Source organism: Cherax quadricarinatus, chromosome 10, assembly GCF_038502225.1.
Source record: "Cherax quadricarinatus isolate ZL_2023a chromosome 10, ASM3850222v1, whole genome shotgun sequence".
Classification (NCBI taxonomy): domain Eukaryota; kingdom Metazoa; phylum Arthropoda; class Malacostraca; order Decapoda; family Parastacidae; genus Cherax; species Cherax quadricarinatus.
Window position 1 is genome coordinate 28,992,301 of NC_091301.1, and position 18,901 is coordinate 29,011,201.

Consider the following 18,901-nt stretch of genomic DNA (forward strand, 5'->3'; position numbering starts at 1 on the left):
TGGAGTTAATAAAAGTATTAGTCAGAGGGCAGAAGAGGGGTTGTTGAGGTGGTTTGGTCATTTAGAGAGAATGGATCAAAGTAGAATGACATGAAAAGTATATAAATCTAAAGGGGAAGGAAGGCGGGGTAGGGGTCGTCCTCGAAAGGGTTGGAGAGAGGGGGTAAAGGAGGTTTTGTGGGCAAGGGGCTTGGACTTCCAGCAAGCGTGCGTGAGCGTGTTAGATAGGAGTGAATGGAGACGAATGGTACTTGGGACCTGACGATCTGTTGGAGTGTGAGCAGGGTAATATTTAGTGAAGGGATTCAGGGAAACCGGTTATTTTCATATAGTCGGACTTGAGTCCTGGAAATGGGAAGTACAATGCCTGCACTTTAAAGGAGGGGTTTGGGATATTGGCAGTTTGGAGGGATATGTTGTGTATCTTTATACGTATATGCTTCTAAACTGTTGTATTCTGAGCACCTCTGCAAAAACAGTGATAATGTATTTTACTACAAGTACATGTACATAGTATACAGGCCTAGCTGACATCAATGACACACTACTATATAGAAAGCCCCTTGTTATGCTCAGCATTTCGGGCAAATTAGGTCAGTGTCCGAGGATGCGACCCACACCAGTCGACTAACACCCAGGTACCCATTTTACTGATGGGGAACACAGACAACAGGTGTAAAGAAACACACCTAATGTTTCTACTTGAACCCTTGCCATGTGAAGCGAGAGCATTAAACACCAGGCTAACTACCAGAGGTTAACATGTGGACACCACCGCCCCAGCTCAACACTCCTGCATGATCATATAACTACTGATTTTCCTTTAAATGATACCTCCTGTGATTGCCTAGCAATGATACATATAACACTAATGTACATGGAAACTCATAATGACATGGATCAACTATGGAAACCAGCCAGACTTTTTTTTTTTTTTGTCAATCAAGAGGACTGACTGTTGTCACCCTGCCATTGATGTGCAAGCTTCCCAATTTCCTCATATTACCCCTATACAACCAAATCATCTGAAGCAGCATTCTATGGTTAAGGATCAATACGATAAAAGAAGCACTAGAAACCACCACAAGATTCAGCAGAACACAGGTGAGGAAAGTATTGCTACAGTATTTCCTCTCACTGCTAGCCTAGAAGACACATCCCTCACCTCCTGCTCCCCCACACCTCTCACTGAATAATGAACATGGACACCATCCCATATGACTCCTTCCTCTTCCTTGGATCTGATGCAATCCCCAGAGAACATCCAAGAATCACCAAAGTCTTCAGAGCCCAAGGTGAGAGATTAAAAACACTAACCTTCTAAGAGGAGAGCGAGGCTTTGGTAAGAGTAAATACGAGAGAGGGAAATTATTTCCCAGTAAAAGTAGACCTTAGACAGGGATGTGTGATGTCACCATGGTTGCTCAATATATTTATAGATGGGGTTGTGAGAGAGGTGAATGCTTGGGTGTTGTCAAGAGGCATGGGGTTAAAAGATAAAGAATCTAATACAAAGTGGGAGTTGTCACAGCTGCTCTTTGCTGATGACACTGTGCTTTTGGGAGATTCAGAAGAGAAGTTGCAGAGGTTGGTGGACGAGTTTGGTAGGGTGTGTCAAAGGAAATTAAAAGTGAATATAGGAAAGAGTAAGGTGATGATAACAAAAAATTTAGGTAATGAAAGATTGGATATTAGATTGGAGGGAAGGAGTATGGAGGAGGTGAATGTAGTCAGATATCTGGGAGTGGACATATCAGCAGATGGGTCTATAAAACATAAGGTGAATCATAGAATTGATGAGGGGAAAAAGGTGAGTGGTGCACTGAGGGGTCTGTGGAGACAAAGAACATTATCCATGGAAGAAAAGAGGGAAATGTATGAGAGCACAATTATACCAAGGTGAAGGCTGAAGGCAGTGGAGATGTCATGTCTGAGAGCAATGTGTGGTGTGAATGTAATGCAGAGAATCCATAGTTTAGAAATTAGGAGGAGGAGGTTGGAGTTACTAAAAGTATTATCCAGATGGCTGAGGAGGGGTTGTCGAGGTGGTTTCGACATTTAGAGAGGACGTAACGAAACAGAATGACTTGAAGCGTATAAATCTGTAGTGGAAGGAAGGCAGGGTAGGGGTCGGCCTAGGAAAGGTTGAAGGGAGGGGGTAAAGGAGGTTTAGTATGCAAGTGGCTTGAACTTCCAGCAAGCATGCATGAGCGTGTTAAACAGGAGTGGGTGGAGGCAAATGTTTTTTTTAGGATTTGACATGCTGTTGTGTGAGCAAGGTAACATTTATGAAGGGATTTAGGGAAACCAGTAGGCCGGACTTGAGTCCTGGAGGTGGGAAGTACAGTGCCTGCACTCTGAAGGAGGGGTGTTAATATTGCAGTTTTATAACTGTAGTGTAAGCACGCCTCTGACAAGACAGTGATGGAATGAATGATGATGAAAGTTTTTCTTTTTTGGGCCACCCTACCTTCTTGGAAATTGGCCGATGTGTAATAAAAAAAAACTTAAGACCTACAAATCCTTCAAGCTTCCTACACTGAGCTGAAATCCACACAAGCCCTCCACAAGAATGCTGACCTGGAGCTAAAGTTTGCAATATAAAACAAGCCAATGATATGCACACAAACTCAAGCAAGAGTCAACAGTCTTAAAGAGCAAACAAATACCATCACTTAACACCAAGGATGATGACAAACAACATTAACCCTTTCAGGGTTGGTGCCATACTAGTACAGCTTGCATGCCAGAGTTGGTGCCGTACTAGTACACATAAATTCTAGCGCCTTCAAATCTAACGAGAGAAAGCTGGTAGGCCTACATATGAAAGAATGGGTTTATGTGGTCAGTGTGCACAGTATAAAAAAAATCCTGCAGCACACAGTGCATAATGAGAAAAAAAAACTCCAACCGTGTTTTTGCTTTAAAACAGCGACTTTGCAGTGTATTTTCATATGCTATTTATGGTTGTATTCTAATTTTCCTGGTCTTATTTTATAGAATGGAAAACATATTACAGAAATTGAGATGATTTTGATTGGTTTTACAATGAAAAGTACCTTAAAATTGAGCTCAAGGTAGCAGAAATGATCGATTTTTGCCAAATTTCAAAAGTCAACAAATCATGCCACGCATCCAATACACGTCAACTGGTGAGTCTAATATTCCTTCACAAGTGTGCTAATATTATTTATACCATTTCTACACTAATGCAGTAGTCTGCATAACTTTAAATCTTCTATTTTTTGTGAGAATAAAAATTCAAAGTGGAAAGCGAAAGAAATGTAAGAGAAGCCTGGGGATGTGACTAATGAACAGAAAAATTTTATTTTAGTGCCAGGAATGTCTATCTTGTTCATTCTGGACTCTATTTGGAAATTGGCATCTTATGAAATTTGTGTGAAATTGGCAAAATTGCCAATTTCTGACTACTTTATTGGATAGTTCAAATCGGTAAATGGGTGGTTTCTTGTACTCATTCAATAGAAAAAATGGATGATGATTTCTGTTGACTGGTACATTGGAATTGGCCAAAAATAGGGCTCAAAGTAGGCGAAATCGCCGATGCATAAACATCGTCGAGACCGCTAACTTTGTGAGAGTATAATTCCATAAGTTTTTCATCAAATTTCATACTTTTGGTGCCATTACGATCGGGAAAAGATTCTCTATCATTTCATAAGAAAAAATAATTTTTTTTTTCAAAAAATTTCCGACCCTAAGAACAAGTTTAGGAGAGGGCCTGCCGACCCTGAAAGGGTTAAGGAAGGAAATTCACAAATGGATAGGCAAACTATGAAGACCAAATTGAGCAACAGCAGCAAATTTGAGGGGAAGAAGGTTTGGAGGTGGAAGAGTTGAGGGAACGAAGAGCATAGAGAAATGAGGGAAAGAGTAGGTCTGGAATGTGTAAGAATTTGGGGAAAGTGTTGTGGGGAGAAAGAATTTTGAGAGACAGGGAGAAAAGTTTAGTGGGGAAGGAAAGAATAAAACAATCTGAAAAAGGAAAGGGGAAACAACTCTGCAAAAGGAAATATGACTGGGAACAAAGGGGACAGGAAATAAGTGTTCAGGTGAAGGAAAGGCATTAGCCAGCAAGCCAGATGAAAACTTAAATTAGAAATTTTTGTTTCATTCAGAAAGTTCTAAATTATAATGATTGCCAAAATAAAAATCTAAATTACAAATCTGACCAGCCAACTTGTATTTGTCAGTGTAACAGAAAACACAGCATTTTGTATATTTTAATCAAACTTACTTTAATCATTTCCTTCACAGTAGGAGAGCGATGACTTTCTTCAGGACTTGGAGGAAGCTGTAAGGGAGGTGTACTTGGAGGTTTCTCAGGAACAGGTAGAGTTTTCTCCGATGAGGCATTTGAATTTCCTGATGCCACAGAGAATACAGAGAGACGAGATGAGATGTTAGAAGATATGCCAGATAACAGATCATTTGAAGTATGAAGGGCAGATCTCAGCCGTGTGCGCAGGAAGCCTCCACCAGTATCATTTGTTGTTGCAGTCATTATGTAAGCCTGGAAAATATAATTGCTGGTGCAGAACTATAAAAACAGTGCTAATGTAAATGAATCTTAGCTATAATACTGTACTTTATAAAGTCAAACAGTGCTACCCACAATTACAGCACAATATATTTTCCTTACCACCCCACCAAAAGATACTGTATATATAAATTGTAGACTGATGAACCATTGTGTACTAGACAGAATGTTACTGTATTTAAATTACAATATTGATCTTAGTAATAAATACTACTGCAAAAAGCTACAGATATTTTATTTTAAAAATATGTTAGTTAATAAAATTTCTGTATTACCAACAGCAAATCCAGTGGGTAAAGCACCATGCACACATGACACCCCCCTTCCTTTTATTTTCAGAGAGTGGCACAAGTTAAACTATCAACTGGAATTAGTTACAGCTGACTGACATGTGTGGAGATTTTCTCCAGGAGGGGGGTATCAGCCCCCTTCAGCCCCTTTCAGCCCTGAGGGGCCCAGCCCTCTCAGAAGGGGCAAGCATCTTGTTTACTGCTACAGCAAGTAATTGATTCCAGATGCAGTACGAGTATGCGACGTGGTCAAGCGACCGACGCTCCTTGCAGTCCAGTGTTGCAAAGTGTAGTTTAATAAAAGACAGTCCATCTCTTACCTTAGCAGGACAATTAAGGAAAATCCTGCTCCCACTTTATTACCATGGTAAAGATAGTGTACATTGTTGTCTATGCTTAAGACAGCAAGAATCAAGCATTCTGCTTTGCTTCATGGAGGAAGTGGCAAGGAAGTAAAAAGTACTAGGTCAGCTTTTCCTTTATGAGCTAGGGGCAGTGACGGTGTAGGGTGCTGTGAGGCAGATTACTTTTGACTCTACTGAGAGTGACACTGACGCCAGGATAACCAACAAAGAACACTGATCTGTGCGTTAGTGTGAACAAAGTGTCTCACAAAACACAATAAACACTTACAGAGAAGTGTGATCAACTTCTTTAGTGATAAGATTGTGAACAATAAAGACAAATCTTGTGGAACATAGTGTACCAGTGTGCGTATTCCTAGACTATGGAAGACGTGGACATCCAAGAACACATCAGCTTCTATCAAGTCGAAGGTGTGAAGAACACCATAGCTCACACTACAAGAGCAAGGTGGGTTATAGATTTCTTGTAGTATGGGGGACTGCGCAGTTCTTGAGTCGCAAGGAGTTTGTAATCAACCTATAGTCGGCAGTGAGGTGCGGACTTTTGAGTCCACACAAGTACGTAAGTCAGTCATCAGTGAATGAAATATGCTGACATAACACCCCCTAGGGGTAATTTATTGTTCACATAATATAATTCATTTCAGCCCACTGAAAAATGATCAAGACAGCTACTCAAGACCTCATCTGCAGGGGCGGCTGTGTGGATGAGAGTTGTCTTTCTAAGCTAAGTTTCCTTATATTTAAACTTTAAACTTAGCTGTTAAACTATTTCTCAACAACATGGATGTAGTTTATGGCAAGTGACACCAGAGAGGCAACTTGAAATTTCAAATCTTTTCAACATTGAAGGTATCAATTTACATAATACAGTGGACCCCCGCATATCGTACGCATCGCATAACGTTCAATCCGCATACCGCTCGCTTTTATCGCAAAAATTTTGCCTCGCATACCACTCAAAAACCCGCTCACCGCTCTTCGTCCGAGACGCATCCAATGTGCGCCCTTAGCCAGCTTCACATGTGCCGCCGGTGGCATTGTTTACCAGCCAGCCTCCGCGGTAACATCCAAGCATACAATTGGAACATTTCGTATTATTACAGTGTTTTTGGTGATTTTATCTGGAAAATAAGTGACCATGGGCCCCAAGAAAGCTTCTAGTGCCAACCCTACAGCAATAAGGGTGAGAATTACTATAGAGATGAAGAAAAAGATCATTGATAAGTATGAAAGTGGAGTGCGTGTCTCCGAGCTGGCCAGGTTGTATAATAAACCCCAATCAACCATCGCTACTATTGGTGGTACAGCTGCTGCTGCTGTTGTACCACCGTCAGCTGCTGCTGCTGCTGTAGTACCGTCTGCTGCTGCTGTAGCATCGTCTGCTGCTGCTGTAGCATCGTCTGCTGCTGCTGTAGCACTGTCAGCTGCTGCTGCTGTTGTACCACCGTCAGCTGCTGCTGCTGCTGCTGCTGTAGTACCGTCTGCTGCTGTTGTAGTACCGTCTGCTGCTGCTGTAGCATCGTCTGCTGCTGCTGTAGCACTGTCAGCTGCTGCTGCTGCTGTAGTACCGTCTGCTGCTGCTGTAGTACCATCTGCTGCTGATGTAGCATCGTCTGCTGCTGCTGTAGCACTGTCAGCTGCTGCTGCTGCTGTAGTACCGTCTGCTGCTGCTGTAGCATCGTCTGCTGCTGCTGTAGCATCGTCTGCTGCTGCTGCTGTAGCACTGTCAGCTGCTGCTGCTGCTGCTGTAGCACCGTTGTTGGTGTGGCTTATTGAGAATACCAAGAAACAATTAACCCCAGAGGATTTTCCACCCAGGATAACCCAAAAAAGTCAGTGTCATCGAAGACTGTCTAACTTATTTCCATTGGGGTCCTTAATCTTGTCTCCCAGGATGCAACCCACACCAGTCGACTAACACCCAGGTGAACAGGGAAAAATGCCTGGAACTAGTGCTCATATTGGTGAATTTAAAGCCAGCAAAGGTTGGTTTGAGAGATTTAAGAATCGTAGTGGCATACACAGTGTGATAAGGCTTGTTCTGGAAGAAAATGCCAAACAGGACCTACAGTACTCAGGAGGAAAAGGCACTCCCAGGACACAGTGTCTCATCAGTCATTGCTGCATCTTCAATAAAGGTAAGTGTCATTTATTCTTCATTTAGTAGAGTAGTACATGCACAATATATATTGTGCATGTACTACTCTACTATTGTGCATGTATCCTTCTCTTTGTGTGTAGGAAAATGTATATTTCATGTGGTAAAAAAATTTTTTTCATACTTTTGGGTGTCTTGCACGGATTAATTTGATTTCCATTATTTCTTATGGGGAAAATTCATTCGCATACCGATCATTTCGCATAACAATCAGCCCTCTTGCACGGATTAAAGTCGCTATGCGGGGGTCCACTGTATAATGATTTATTACCTGGAGTTTACCTGGAGAGAGTTCCAGGGGTCAATGCCCCCACAACCCGGACTGTGACCAGGCCTCCTGGTGGATCAGAGCCTGATCAACCAGGCTGTTACTGCTGGCTGCACACAATCCAACGTATGAGCCACAGCCCGGCTGGTCAGGTACCAACTTTAGGTGCTTGTCCAGTGCCTGCTTGAAGACAGCCAGGGGTCTATTGGTAATCCCCCTTATGTATGCTGGGAGGCAGTTGAATAGTCTTGGGCCCCTGACACTTATTGTAATGTCTCTTAACGTGCTAGTGACACCCCTGCTTTTCATTGGGGGGATGTTGCATCATCTCCCGACTCTTTTGCTTTTGTTGTGAGTGATTTTCGTGTGCAAGTTCGGTACTAGTCCCTCTAGGATTTTTCCAAGTGTATATAATCATGTATCTCTCCCGCCTGCGTTCCAGGGAGTACAGGTTCAGGAACTTCAAGCGCTCCCAGTAATTGAGGTGTTTTATCTCCGTTATGCACGCCATGAAGGTTCTCTGTACATTTTCTAGGTCAGCAATTTCACCTGTCTTCAAAGGTGCTCTTAGTGTGCAGCAATATTCCAGCCTAGATAGAACAAGCAACCTGAAGAGTGTCATCATGGGCTAGGCATCCCTAGTTTTGAAGGTTCTCATTATCCATCCTGTCATTTTTCTAGCAGATGCGATTGATACAATGTTATGGTCCTTGAAGGCGAGATCCTCTGACATGATCACTCCCAGGTCTTTGACGTTGGTTTTTCACTCTATTTTGTGGCCGGAATTTGTTTTGTACTCCGATGAAGTTTTAATTTCCTCATGTTTACCATATTGGAGCAATTGAAATTTCTCATCATTGAACTTCATATTGTTTTCTGCAGCCTATTGAAAGATTTGGTTGATGTCTGCCTGGAGCCTTGCAGTGTCTGCAATGGAAGACACTGTCATGCAGATTTGGGTGTCATCTGCAAAGGTAAAAAACACGGTGCTGTGGCTGACATCCTTGTCTATGTCAGATATGAGGATGAGAAACAAGATGGGAGCGAGTACTGTGCCTTGTGGAACAGAGCTTTTCACTGCAGCCGCCTCAGACTTTACTCCGTTGACTACTACTACTCTTTGTGTTCTGTTTGTGAGGAAATTATAGATCCATCTACCAACTTTTCCTGTTATTCTTTTAGCACGCATTTTGTGCGCTATTATGCCATGGTCACACTTGTCGAAGGCTTTTGCAAAGTCTGTATATATTACATCTGCATTCTTTTTGTCTTCTAGTGCATCTAGGACCTTGTCGTAGTGATCCAGTAGTTGAGACAGACAGGAGCGACCTGCTCTAAACCCATGTTGCCCTGGGTTGAGTAATTGATGGGTATCTAGACGGGTGGCGATCTTGCTTCTTAGGACCCTTTCAAAGATTTTTATGATATGGGATGTTAGTGTTATCGGTCTGTAGTCCTTTGCTTTTGCTTTACTGCCCCCTTTGTGGAGTGTGGCTATGTCTGTTGTTTTTAGTAACTGTGGGACAACCCCCGTGTCCATGCTCCCTCTCCATAGGATGGTAAAAGCTCGTGATAGGGGCTTCTTGCAGTTCTTGATGAACACAGAGTTCCATGAGTCTGGCCCTGGGGCAGAGTGCATGGGCATGTCATTTATCGCCTGTTCGAAGTCATTTGGCGCCAGGATAACATCAGATAGGCTTGTGTTAACCAAATTCTGTGGCTCTCTCATAAAAAATTTATTTTGATCTTCAACTCTCAGTCTGGTTAGCGGCTTGCTAAAAACCGAGTTATATTGGGACTTGAGTAGCTCACTCATTTTCTTGCTGTCATCTGTGTAGGACCCATCTTGTTTAAGTAGGGGCCCAATACTGGATGTTGTTCTCAACTTTGATTTGGCATAAGAAAAGAAATACTTTGGGTTTCTTTCGATTTCATTTATGGCTTTTAGTTCTTCCCGCAATTCCTGACTCCTATAAGATTCCTTTAGCTTAAGTTCAATGTTTGCTATTTCTCTGACCAGTGACTCCCTACGCATTTCAGATATATTGGCCTCTTTTAGTCGCTCTGTTATTCTTTTCTGTCGCCTGTAAAGGGAGCACCTGTTTCTTTCTATTTTATATCTACTCCTCCTTTTTCTTAAAGGAATAAGTCTTGAGCATACAACGAGAGCCACCAAGTTAATCTGTTCTAGGCATAAGTTGGGGTCTGTGTTGCTTAGTATATCTTCCCAGCTTATATCATTTAGGACTTCGTTTACTTGGTCCCACTTTGTTCTTGTTATTGAAGTTGAATTTGGTGAAGGCTCCCTCTTGACTAATTTCATTATGTCAGTCTGGGGCTCCGCGCATACATGTCTGAACCTCGATTATGTTGTGATCTGAGTATATATGTTATTGATATGGTGACATTTCGTATCAGATCATCATTGTTAGCGAAGATGAGGTCTAGTGTATTCTCCAGTCTAGTAGGCTCTATTATTTGCTGGTTTAAGTTGAATTTTGTGCAAAAATTTAAAAGCTCGTGTGTGTGTGAGTTCTCGTCAGAGCTGCCTCCTGGTGTCATCACTGCAACAAGATTATTTGCTATATTCCTCCATTTTAGATGCCTCAAGTTGAAATCCCCCAGCAGCAAGATGTTGGAGGCAGGAGCTGGAAGATTTTCCAGACAGTGGTCAATTTTTAACAGCTGTTCCTGGAACTGTCGAGACGTTGCATCCGGAGGTTTGTAGACTACCACAATGACTAGGTTTTGGTTCTCGATCTTTACTGCTAAAACTTCCACTACATCATTTGAGGCATTAAGCAGTTCTTTTCAAACAAGTGACTCTGCGATATACAGGCCAACCCCCCCATTTTTGCCTGTTCACTCTGTCGCATCTGTATAGGTTGTAACCTGGGATCCATATTTTGTTGCCCAAGTGATCCTTTATGTGGGTCTCTGTGAAAGCCGCAAACATTGCATTTGCCTCTGCAAGCAGTCCATGGATGAAAGGTATTTTGTTGTTCGTTGCTGGCTTTAGACCCTGTATATTTGCAAAGAAGAATGTCAACGGACTGGTGGTACTAGTGGTACTGGGGGGGGACTTTTTTTTTTCCAGCACTAGTATCTGTATCTGTTGGTTTGAAGTGGAGGCCATCGACTGTGGTTCCACTATAGAAATGATTGGATTTGGTGTATGGTTTCTGCCATTTCTTGACAGTTTTTTTTCCTTCCTGGCACTAAAAAACCTCTCCCTCTTGAGTGGCTGTGGCTACCAAGGTTTTACCATGGCCTGGATGTTTTGTATCTTTTTGTCCCCTTTAGATGGTGTCCCTGGCAATTTAATTTATAGCACATTTAATTTGTTAAATAATTCAGGTGCTATTTTTTAGCTTAAGACTATTTACTTTGTTTTATACTTAATTCTAACTATAGATTCACTACAAATCTTATGATTACAAGCATTGATCCTGATACCAACCTCTTATTTAATGACTTAAATGAATCAAACAGTTACGTACTGTAATTACTACACTGCAGAACAATCAAAGGCACTTCTCAGTGCCAACAACAACATAACTATCTTTAACTACAATATCAGATCTTTAAGCAAGCATTACGATGACCTCATAGCATTACTAAATTCCTTACATGCCAATATGTCCATCATTACACTAACTGAAACCTGGCTAAAGCCTGATAGTACAGATGTCTATGTCATTCCTGGTTACACAGCCATACACAACTGTAGGCCAGACCAACAAGGGGGTGGCACAGCCATATACTACTCAGACCAACTAGAATGTATCACTAATACTTGCACAAGGGATGAACATGGGGAATATATAATAGCTAAATTCAAATCCAAATACCTACAAAAACCTCTCACATTGATAAACATCTACAGAGTTCCACAGTCAAACATTAGCCAATTTAGTCAAAACCTAGGAAGTATGATAACTGATGCACGCATGAACAAAGATCACTTACTACTCTCAGGTGACTTCAATATAAATCTCCTGCAAGACCAGGACCCACACGTTACTGAATTCACAAACACAATGAGTAACTGTATGTTGTATGTTACTACCAACAGTAACAAAACCTACATGAGTTACATAGACTAGTGTTTCCCTACTTGACCACATCTGGACCAACACCATATCCCCTTTAAAATCAGGCATAATTACAGATAATACCACAGACCACTACCCTACTTTCCTCATAACAACTCTTGGTAAACTACCCCAAGACACTACTAAAGTCACCTTCAGACTTCACAATGAGGCAGCCATTAATAACTTCACAACAGCAGTAGCAAACATTGATTGGCACACTGAGCTAGAAATCTATACAGATATTGACGAATGTATAAATAATTTTCTAAAAAAGACCCAATCCCTCTATAACAAGCACTGCCCTAAAAAAACTAAACAGATAACAGCTAAGAGACTGAACAGTCCCTGGCTAACACCCAGCATTCTCAAATCCATAAATACAAAACACCAATATGAAAAACAGTACAGAATGGGTCACATAACCAGAGACCAAACAAAACGTTACTCGTCAATCCTAACCAGCCTGATAAGAAGGGCAAAAAAATTGTATTATGAGAACAGATTATCCAACTTACGAGGTGATATAAAAAAGACTGGAAAACCCTATCAGAAATTCTGGGAACAAAAAAGATATCACGAAATAGCGAAATAAAATTAGCAAAATCAGATGAACCCCAACTCCCACCAACAGAAACAGCAAACAGACTCAATGATTTCTTCTCCACTATAGGACAAAACCTTGCCAATAAAATCCCAAGCTCAGATACCCCACCAAATGACTACCTCACCAGCAACTACCCGAACACACTGTTCCTAGCTCCGACTAACCCATACGAAGTCTCCCTTATTATCAACGCACTAAAAAACAAGGCAGGAGATTTAAATACCTTACCACCCTTTATATACAAAAAAGTGTCACAAGTGCTATCACCAATCATTGCAACACTCTTTAACAAATCCATTGAATCCTCCACCTTCCCTACAGTACTCAAAATAGCAAGGGTCACCCCGATCCACAAAGGAGGAGACCAAACAGAGTTGAATAACTATAGGCCAATATCCAACTTACACCCTCTCTCAAAAATCTTCGAAAAATTAATTCATAAACGAATCTACTCCTACCTTATCTCCCAAAACATACTCAACCCCTGCCAATTTGGATTCAGGCCTAATAAAAATACTAATGATGCTATTATACACATGCTAGAACATATATACACTGCAATAGAGAAAAAAGAAGTCCCACTGGGGATCTTCATTGACTTACGTAAAGCTTTTGATACAGTTGACCATGACTTGCTCCACGTAAAATTGTCACACTATGGTATAAGAGGGCACTCCCTCAACTACCTCAAGTCATACCTCAGCAACAGAAGCCAATATGTGTACGCAAATGTGGCAAACTCTTCTGCGCAACCAATTACAGTTGGTGTCCCACAGGGAAGTGTCCTTGGCCCTCTTCTCTTTCTCCTATACATAAATGACCTTCCAAATGCTTCGCAATTACTCAAACCCACACTATTTGCAGATGACACTACATACGTCTTCTCTCACCCGAGCCCAGTCACGCTAGCCAATACTGTAAATACCGAATTACAGAAAATATCTACCTGGATGAGGACTAACAAACGTACACTAAACATTGACAAAACCTACTTCATTCAGTTTGGTAACAGAGCTACAGATGTCCCTCTTAACATAATGATAAACGGATCACCTATCACAAAGCTAACAGAGGGAAAATTCTTAGGAATCCACCTTGATAATAGACTCAAATTTCATACACATATACAACAAATTTCTAAGAAAATTTCCAAGACTGTAGGCATACTATCGAAGATACGGTACTATGTTCCACAATCAGCCCTCCTGGCCCTATATCACTCTCTTATTTACCCCTATCTCACCTATGGAATTTGTGCATGGGGCTCAACAACAATTAACCATCTCAGACCACTAATTACCCAACAAAAGGCTGCAGTTAGAATGATAACAAATTCTCACTACAGGCAGCACACTCCACCAATATTCAATACACTAAACCTACTCACCATACAAAACATCCATACTTATTACTGCACCTATTACATACATATAACACTTAACTCTGATATTAACCCTCTCCTCAAACATCTCCTTGCCAACCTCAACAGAGCACATGACCATAACACAAGGCACAGATCACTCTTTGATGTTCCTCGTGTCCATCTCACACTATGCAAAAACTCAATGCACATAAAAGGCCCTAAAATCTGGAATTCACTACCTGTAAATATAAAAGAAACACTACCTGTTTACAAATTCAAGTCTCTTCTCAAAGATCACTTACTCACCCAAAACCAAATAAATACTGAATAACTGAACCTTATAAATTGTATATCTTAAATGTTTCTCACAATTATATCACATAAATGTTAAACCTAAAACCGAATCTAACTTTATTATTTTTTAAATACACTACCTAACAGAATACTTCATACGACTGAATGTACAACAATGCATGCAACCATATGACCTGTCTTTGTAATACTCACTTGTGCTTTATAGTAATCTGTTTACATTAATGTTTTAGCACTGATTTCATCATTGCTTAGTTAATCTTAAGTTAATTTTAAGCCAGCCCGTAATGCTATGCATAGTATAAGTGGCTTTGGCATGCTGCTCTTAACTGTATTTTTTGTACCTCTGTATGTGTGCTCAAATTGTTAATAAAATAAATAAAATAAATAAATAAATAAATAGTGCATTTCAGGGTGAAAAAGCTTACAGGAAGGGAGTTTGCATTTTCCTGTTGTCATATGGGCACGGCATTTTCTAGGGTGGTCAAAGTTGCACGTCCCATCTGTTTTTCCAGATTTCCCATGCCTGCAGATACCAAGTGCATAGTAAGTGCACAGGCTTGGTTTCCATTTGCCTTGGGTTTCTGTGACTGTATTGTGTGACTGTATTAATAACAGTACCAGGGTATATAATGTGTCAAGCCAAATCTTAGTGTTTACTGCAAACTTGAAATCCCAAGATTATTTAATTTATCAATTTTTCTTAAATTTTTCAAGATTCATTACATAACCTTACATAACTGAATCAAAACTAACATTATTATTATTGCCATGAATGAGATGCAAATTTCAAATTTTTGCCTTAATCATGCTTCAATCAGTGTAAGAAACAGCAACATAATCAACCTGAGTCAGATACTGTTAAAAAATTATCTGTCTTCTAAGCCATTCATCCAACCAATAGAAAACTTTAATTGGATTAACCCAAAAATGTTGCAACTCAAAATAACCCAGTAAAGACAATCAGTGTAGCCTACTTCCACTGGGATCCTTTTAAGGTCCTCCCCAGGATGCAAACCACATCCTGATATTCAGATATTTACTGCTGTATAAAAGGGGCAGTAAATGTTATGAGAGTTACCCATCTGTCCCACCTTATAGTAGGGTTCAACCCCGCATTCCCATGGAAGTGAGCCAAAAATACTATCCACTGAACTACAAGGTACATTATATCACCAATCTCATTTACAACAGAGTTGGTAAGTACTGTAGTCATGCAACAGTGACAGGCACCTATAAATACCATGACATATTTGAGATTTTTGCAACTTATACTATGCCATAGTATTTTCTCTGATGTCTTCTAGAAATTATTATAATATGACACTACCTATGAAGCATCCACATCCACATTTCTAGCAGTCATTACAAGTTTCCAGTTCATTGTATGCTTTTTGACTGTTAAAAAATTGTACGCAATACCCTGAGGGACTCGTTAGGAGCTCCAAGCAAAAAGAGAAGACACAGTATATTGTTCAACAAACCAGACAAAACATCAAAAACGTTGGTGTATAATTGAAAGAGGCAATTAACAGTGCTGAAAGCCTTAAATGTGAATCCAAGCATTCCTAGGGAGAGTGGCTGACGAACACATCATAATGGTATGCCAGCAGAAACCTTGGAAAGTACAGTGGACCCTCAACCAGCAATATTAATCCGTTCCTGAGAGCTCATCGTTAATCAAAATAATCTTTAGTCAAGTTAATTTTCCCCATAAGAAATAATGGAAATCAAATTAATCTGTGCAAGACACCCCAAAGTATTGAAAAAAAAAATTTTACCACATGAAATATTAATTTTAATACACACAAACTGAAGAAGACATGCACAGTTACATGACACTTACCTTTATTGAAGATCTGGTGATGATTGATGGGATGGGAGGAGGGGAGAGCATTGATCTTCTTAGTGTTTAGAAGGGGAATCCCCTTCCATTAGCACTTGAGGTAGCAAGTCTTTTTCTGGGGTTAGTTCCCTTGTTCTTTTAATGCCACTAGGACCAGCTTCAGAGTCACTGGACTTCTGTTGCACAACATGTCTGTCCATAGATACCTGTACCTCTCGTTCCTTTATGACTTTCCTAAAGTGGTTCACAACATTGTCAGTTAACAGGTTGCCAACACGGCTTGCAGTAGCTGTGTCAGGGTGATTTTCATCAATAAAGGTTTGCACTTCAAGCCACTTTGCACACATTTCCTTAATCTTAGAAGTAGGCAACTTCTTCAATTTCTCTATCCCCTCCTCCGAAGCAGTTTCCTCAGGTCTGCCCTCTTGCTGTTCAAGATGATCTAGCAGCTCGTCAGTGGTTAGTTCTTCATTGTCCTCCACCACCAACTCTTCCACATCCTCCCCACTAACCTCCAACCCCAAGGACTTCCCCAATGCCACAATTGATTCCTCAACTGGCATAGGATTCTCAGGGTTAGCCTCAAACCGTTCAAAATCCCTTTTGTCTACACATTCTGGCCACAGTTTTTTCCAAGCAGAGTTCAAGGTCCTCTTAGTCACTTCCTCCCAAGCCTGACCTATAATGTTTACACAATTGAGGATGGTAAAGTGATCTTTCCAAAACTCTCTTAGAGTCAGTTGAGTTTCTGAGGTCACTACAAAGCACCTTTCAAACATAGCTTTTGTGTACAGTTTCTTGAAGTTGGAAATGACCTGCTGGTCCATGGGCTGCAGGAGAGGAGTGGTATTAGGAGGCAAAAACTTGACCTTAATGAAGCTCATGTCTGCAGGAAGTCACTCTGCCAAGTCTGAAGGATGACCAGGAGCATTGTCTAATACTAGGAGGCACTTAAGGTCTAATTTCTTTTCAATTAGGTAATTTTTCACATTGGGGGCAAATGCATGGTGTAAAAAGTCATAGAAAAAGTCCCTAGTGACCCATGCCTTACTGTTTGCCCTCCACAGCACACACAAATTAGCCTTGAGGATATTCTTTTGCCTGAACATTCTGGGAGTTTCAGAGTGATACACTAATAAAGGCTTCACTTTGCAATCACCACTAGCATTGGCACACATCAACAGAGTAAGTCTGTCTTTCATAGGCTTATGTCCTGGGAGTGCCTTTTCCTCCTGAGTAATGTACGTCCTGCTTGGCACCCATGGGACAAGCGGGGCGTGCTCACGCCAAAGTGGACGCGTCTTGAACAGAACGAATAGCGTTGGTCAGGTTTTTAAGCGCTAGTCGAGGCAAAATTTTTGCATTAAAATGTATCGCTAGTCAGATTTATCGTTAATCGATGCCATCGCTGGTTGAGGGTCCACTGTACTACAGGTGAATGTCGATGAACTTATTGTTGGCTTGGAAAAAAAAAAATTCACATCATTCGAAAAAAACAGCAACTGCACCACTGTACTTAGTTCCCAGCATATGCTTGTCAGGCTTTCTAAATCACAGTGTCAAGAAAAGCTAGAACCCTTCATCAATTTTCATACTGAAGTTCTATCCAGTCAAAGAGAAATAATCTAAAAAATGGATTGTTTGCAGAATTATTTAAGAATTTACAGTAAGCCCTCTCATAATGTTCCTAAATACAGTGGTTTTTCGTTTCTGTATATGATTGAAAAATGCATCCCAAGTTGAATAATTCATATTATGAAAGCCTTTCCATGCACTTTTTAATTCTGGCAAGATCCACTAGTTAAATTTTATTTTTAACTCCTTTATTTTCAATACTTATTAACGTATATCTGTAAATTTTGTGTACATTACTATATTAGGTACTGAATACATTAGTACATTTTTTACTATTTTTTTAACATCAAGATTGATGGACTGACCACATCGACTCCAGGCTGAGGGACTGATTACTCCAAACTCCTGATCTTAACTGAAGAAGCCACTGGTTGGCTTCTTCAGTCTAATACGGAGATACCCTAGTGTTGCACAAGTGTCTTATTCGTCATAACTGTGTAAATTATCTACGATAACTAAAAAAGAAAATAAGGTCAAACAGACACACTTCCTTTGGAGACACAACGTAGATTTAACGTAGGATAACGCAATAAAGACACTGTGGCGTGATTAAATAAGGAAGCTCGTATTACCAGATAAATACGCTAGGAAAAATAGTATAAGCTTACCTGAGGTTAGTGGCACTGGTGAGGGGAAACACCGCCGCCCGGCCAAGGTCACTGCACCAAGATTAAGCTTAAAGCAGCATGGATGAGGAGATAACGCTCACTTCCTCATATATGAGCCAGATAAAGCAGCTTCAGTGACGTGAAGGTTGTGTTTGGCACTCCTCAAGGCTCCCAGGATACTTTCTAACCCATCTTAGAAAAGATAACGTGATGGTGGTGATGTGAGGTGAAGCTACTGCGGGAGATGTGTCATGCCTGCCAGGCCTGAGAGGAACAGCTGACTACCAGGCATGATGGAGCCTGGACGAGCAGGCGCAACACTCACTACCTCACTCCCTCCTCCACTACCATCTTCACCAGGCACACACTCATGCACACACACTCACACATAGTCAGACAGATAAAGAGACAGACACAGATAGAGAGACATACACAGAGATAGACAGACACAAATAAAGAGATAGACAGACACAGGTAAAGAAACAGACACAGATAGAGACATAGGTAAAGAGAGACATAGATAGAGACAAACATAAATAGAGATAGGGAGGCAGACAGACACATACAGACACAGACAGACAGGCAGGCAGGCATACAGGCAGGGGGAGAGAGAAAGAGGGAGATAGAGAGAAGCACAGTGTGTGCGTGCGCTCTCCTTAATGTGGTTTCAGGGGTCGAGTCACAGTTCCTGGCGGGGCCAGGAACTGTGACTCGACTCGTTGGTCGCTATTAGGTCCACTCTCTTCTGGCTGAATTCAAGAGCCTTATCGTATCTCTTCTTAAAGCTATAT

General features: G+C 41.0%; 1 protein-coding gene across 3 annotated transcripts in view; it reads right to left on the minus strand.

Annotated features, from left to right (window-relative positions):
• LOC128687800 (uncharacterized protein KIAA0513) overlaps positions 1–18,490 on the minus strand; it is a 302,660-nt gene extending 284,170 nt beyond the window's left edge. Inside the window, exons 1-2 of one of the 3 annotated variants that reach the window (XR_011391818.1) lie at positions 18,111–18,488; positions 4,259–4,534 (exon numbers count right to left, since the gene is read on the minus strand). Coding sequence is in view for 2 of the 3 variants with exons in the window: in XM_070083742.1 (XP_069939843.1) it covers positions 4,259–4,525 (267 nt within the window). In the remaining variant the exon portion in view is untranslated. Of the gene's footprint in view, positions 1–4,258; positions 4,535–18,110 lie in introns of all 3 variants that reach the window. The other 2 variants (XM_070083742.1, XM_070083741.1) reach the window with 2 other exon arrangements.
• Between the last annotated feature and the right edge of the window lie 411 nt (positions 18,491–18,901).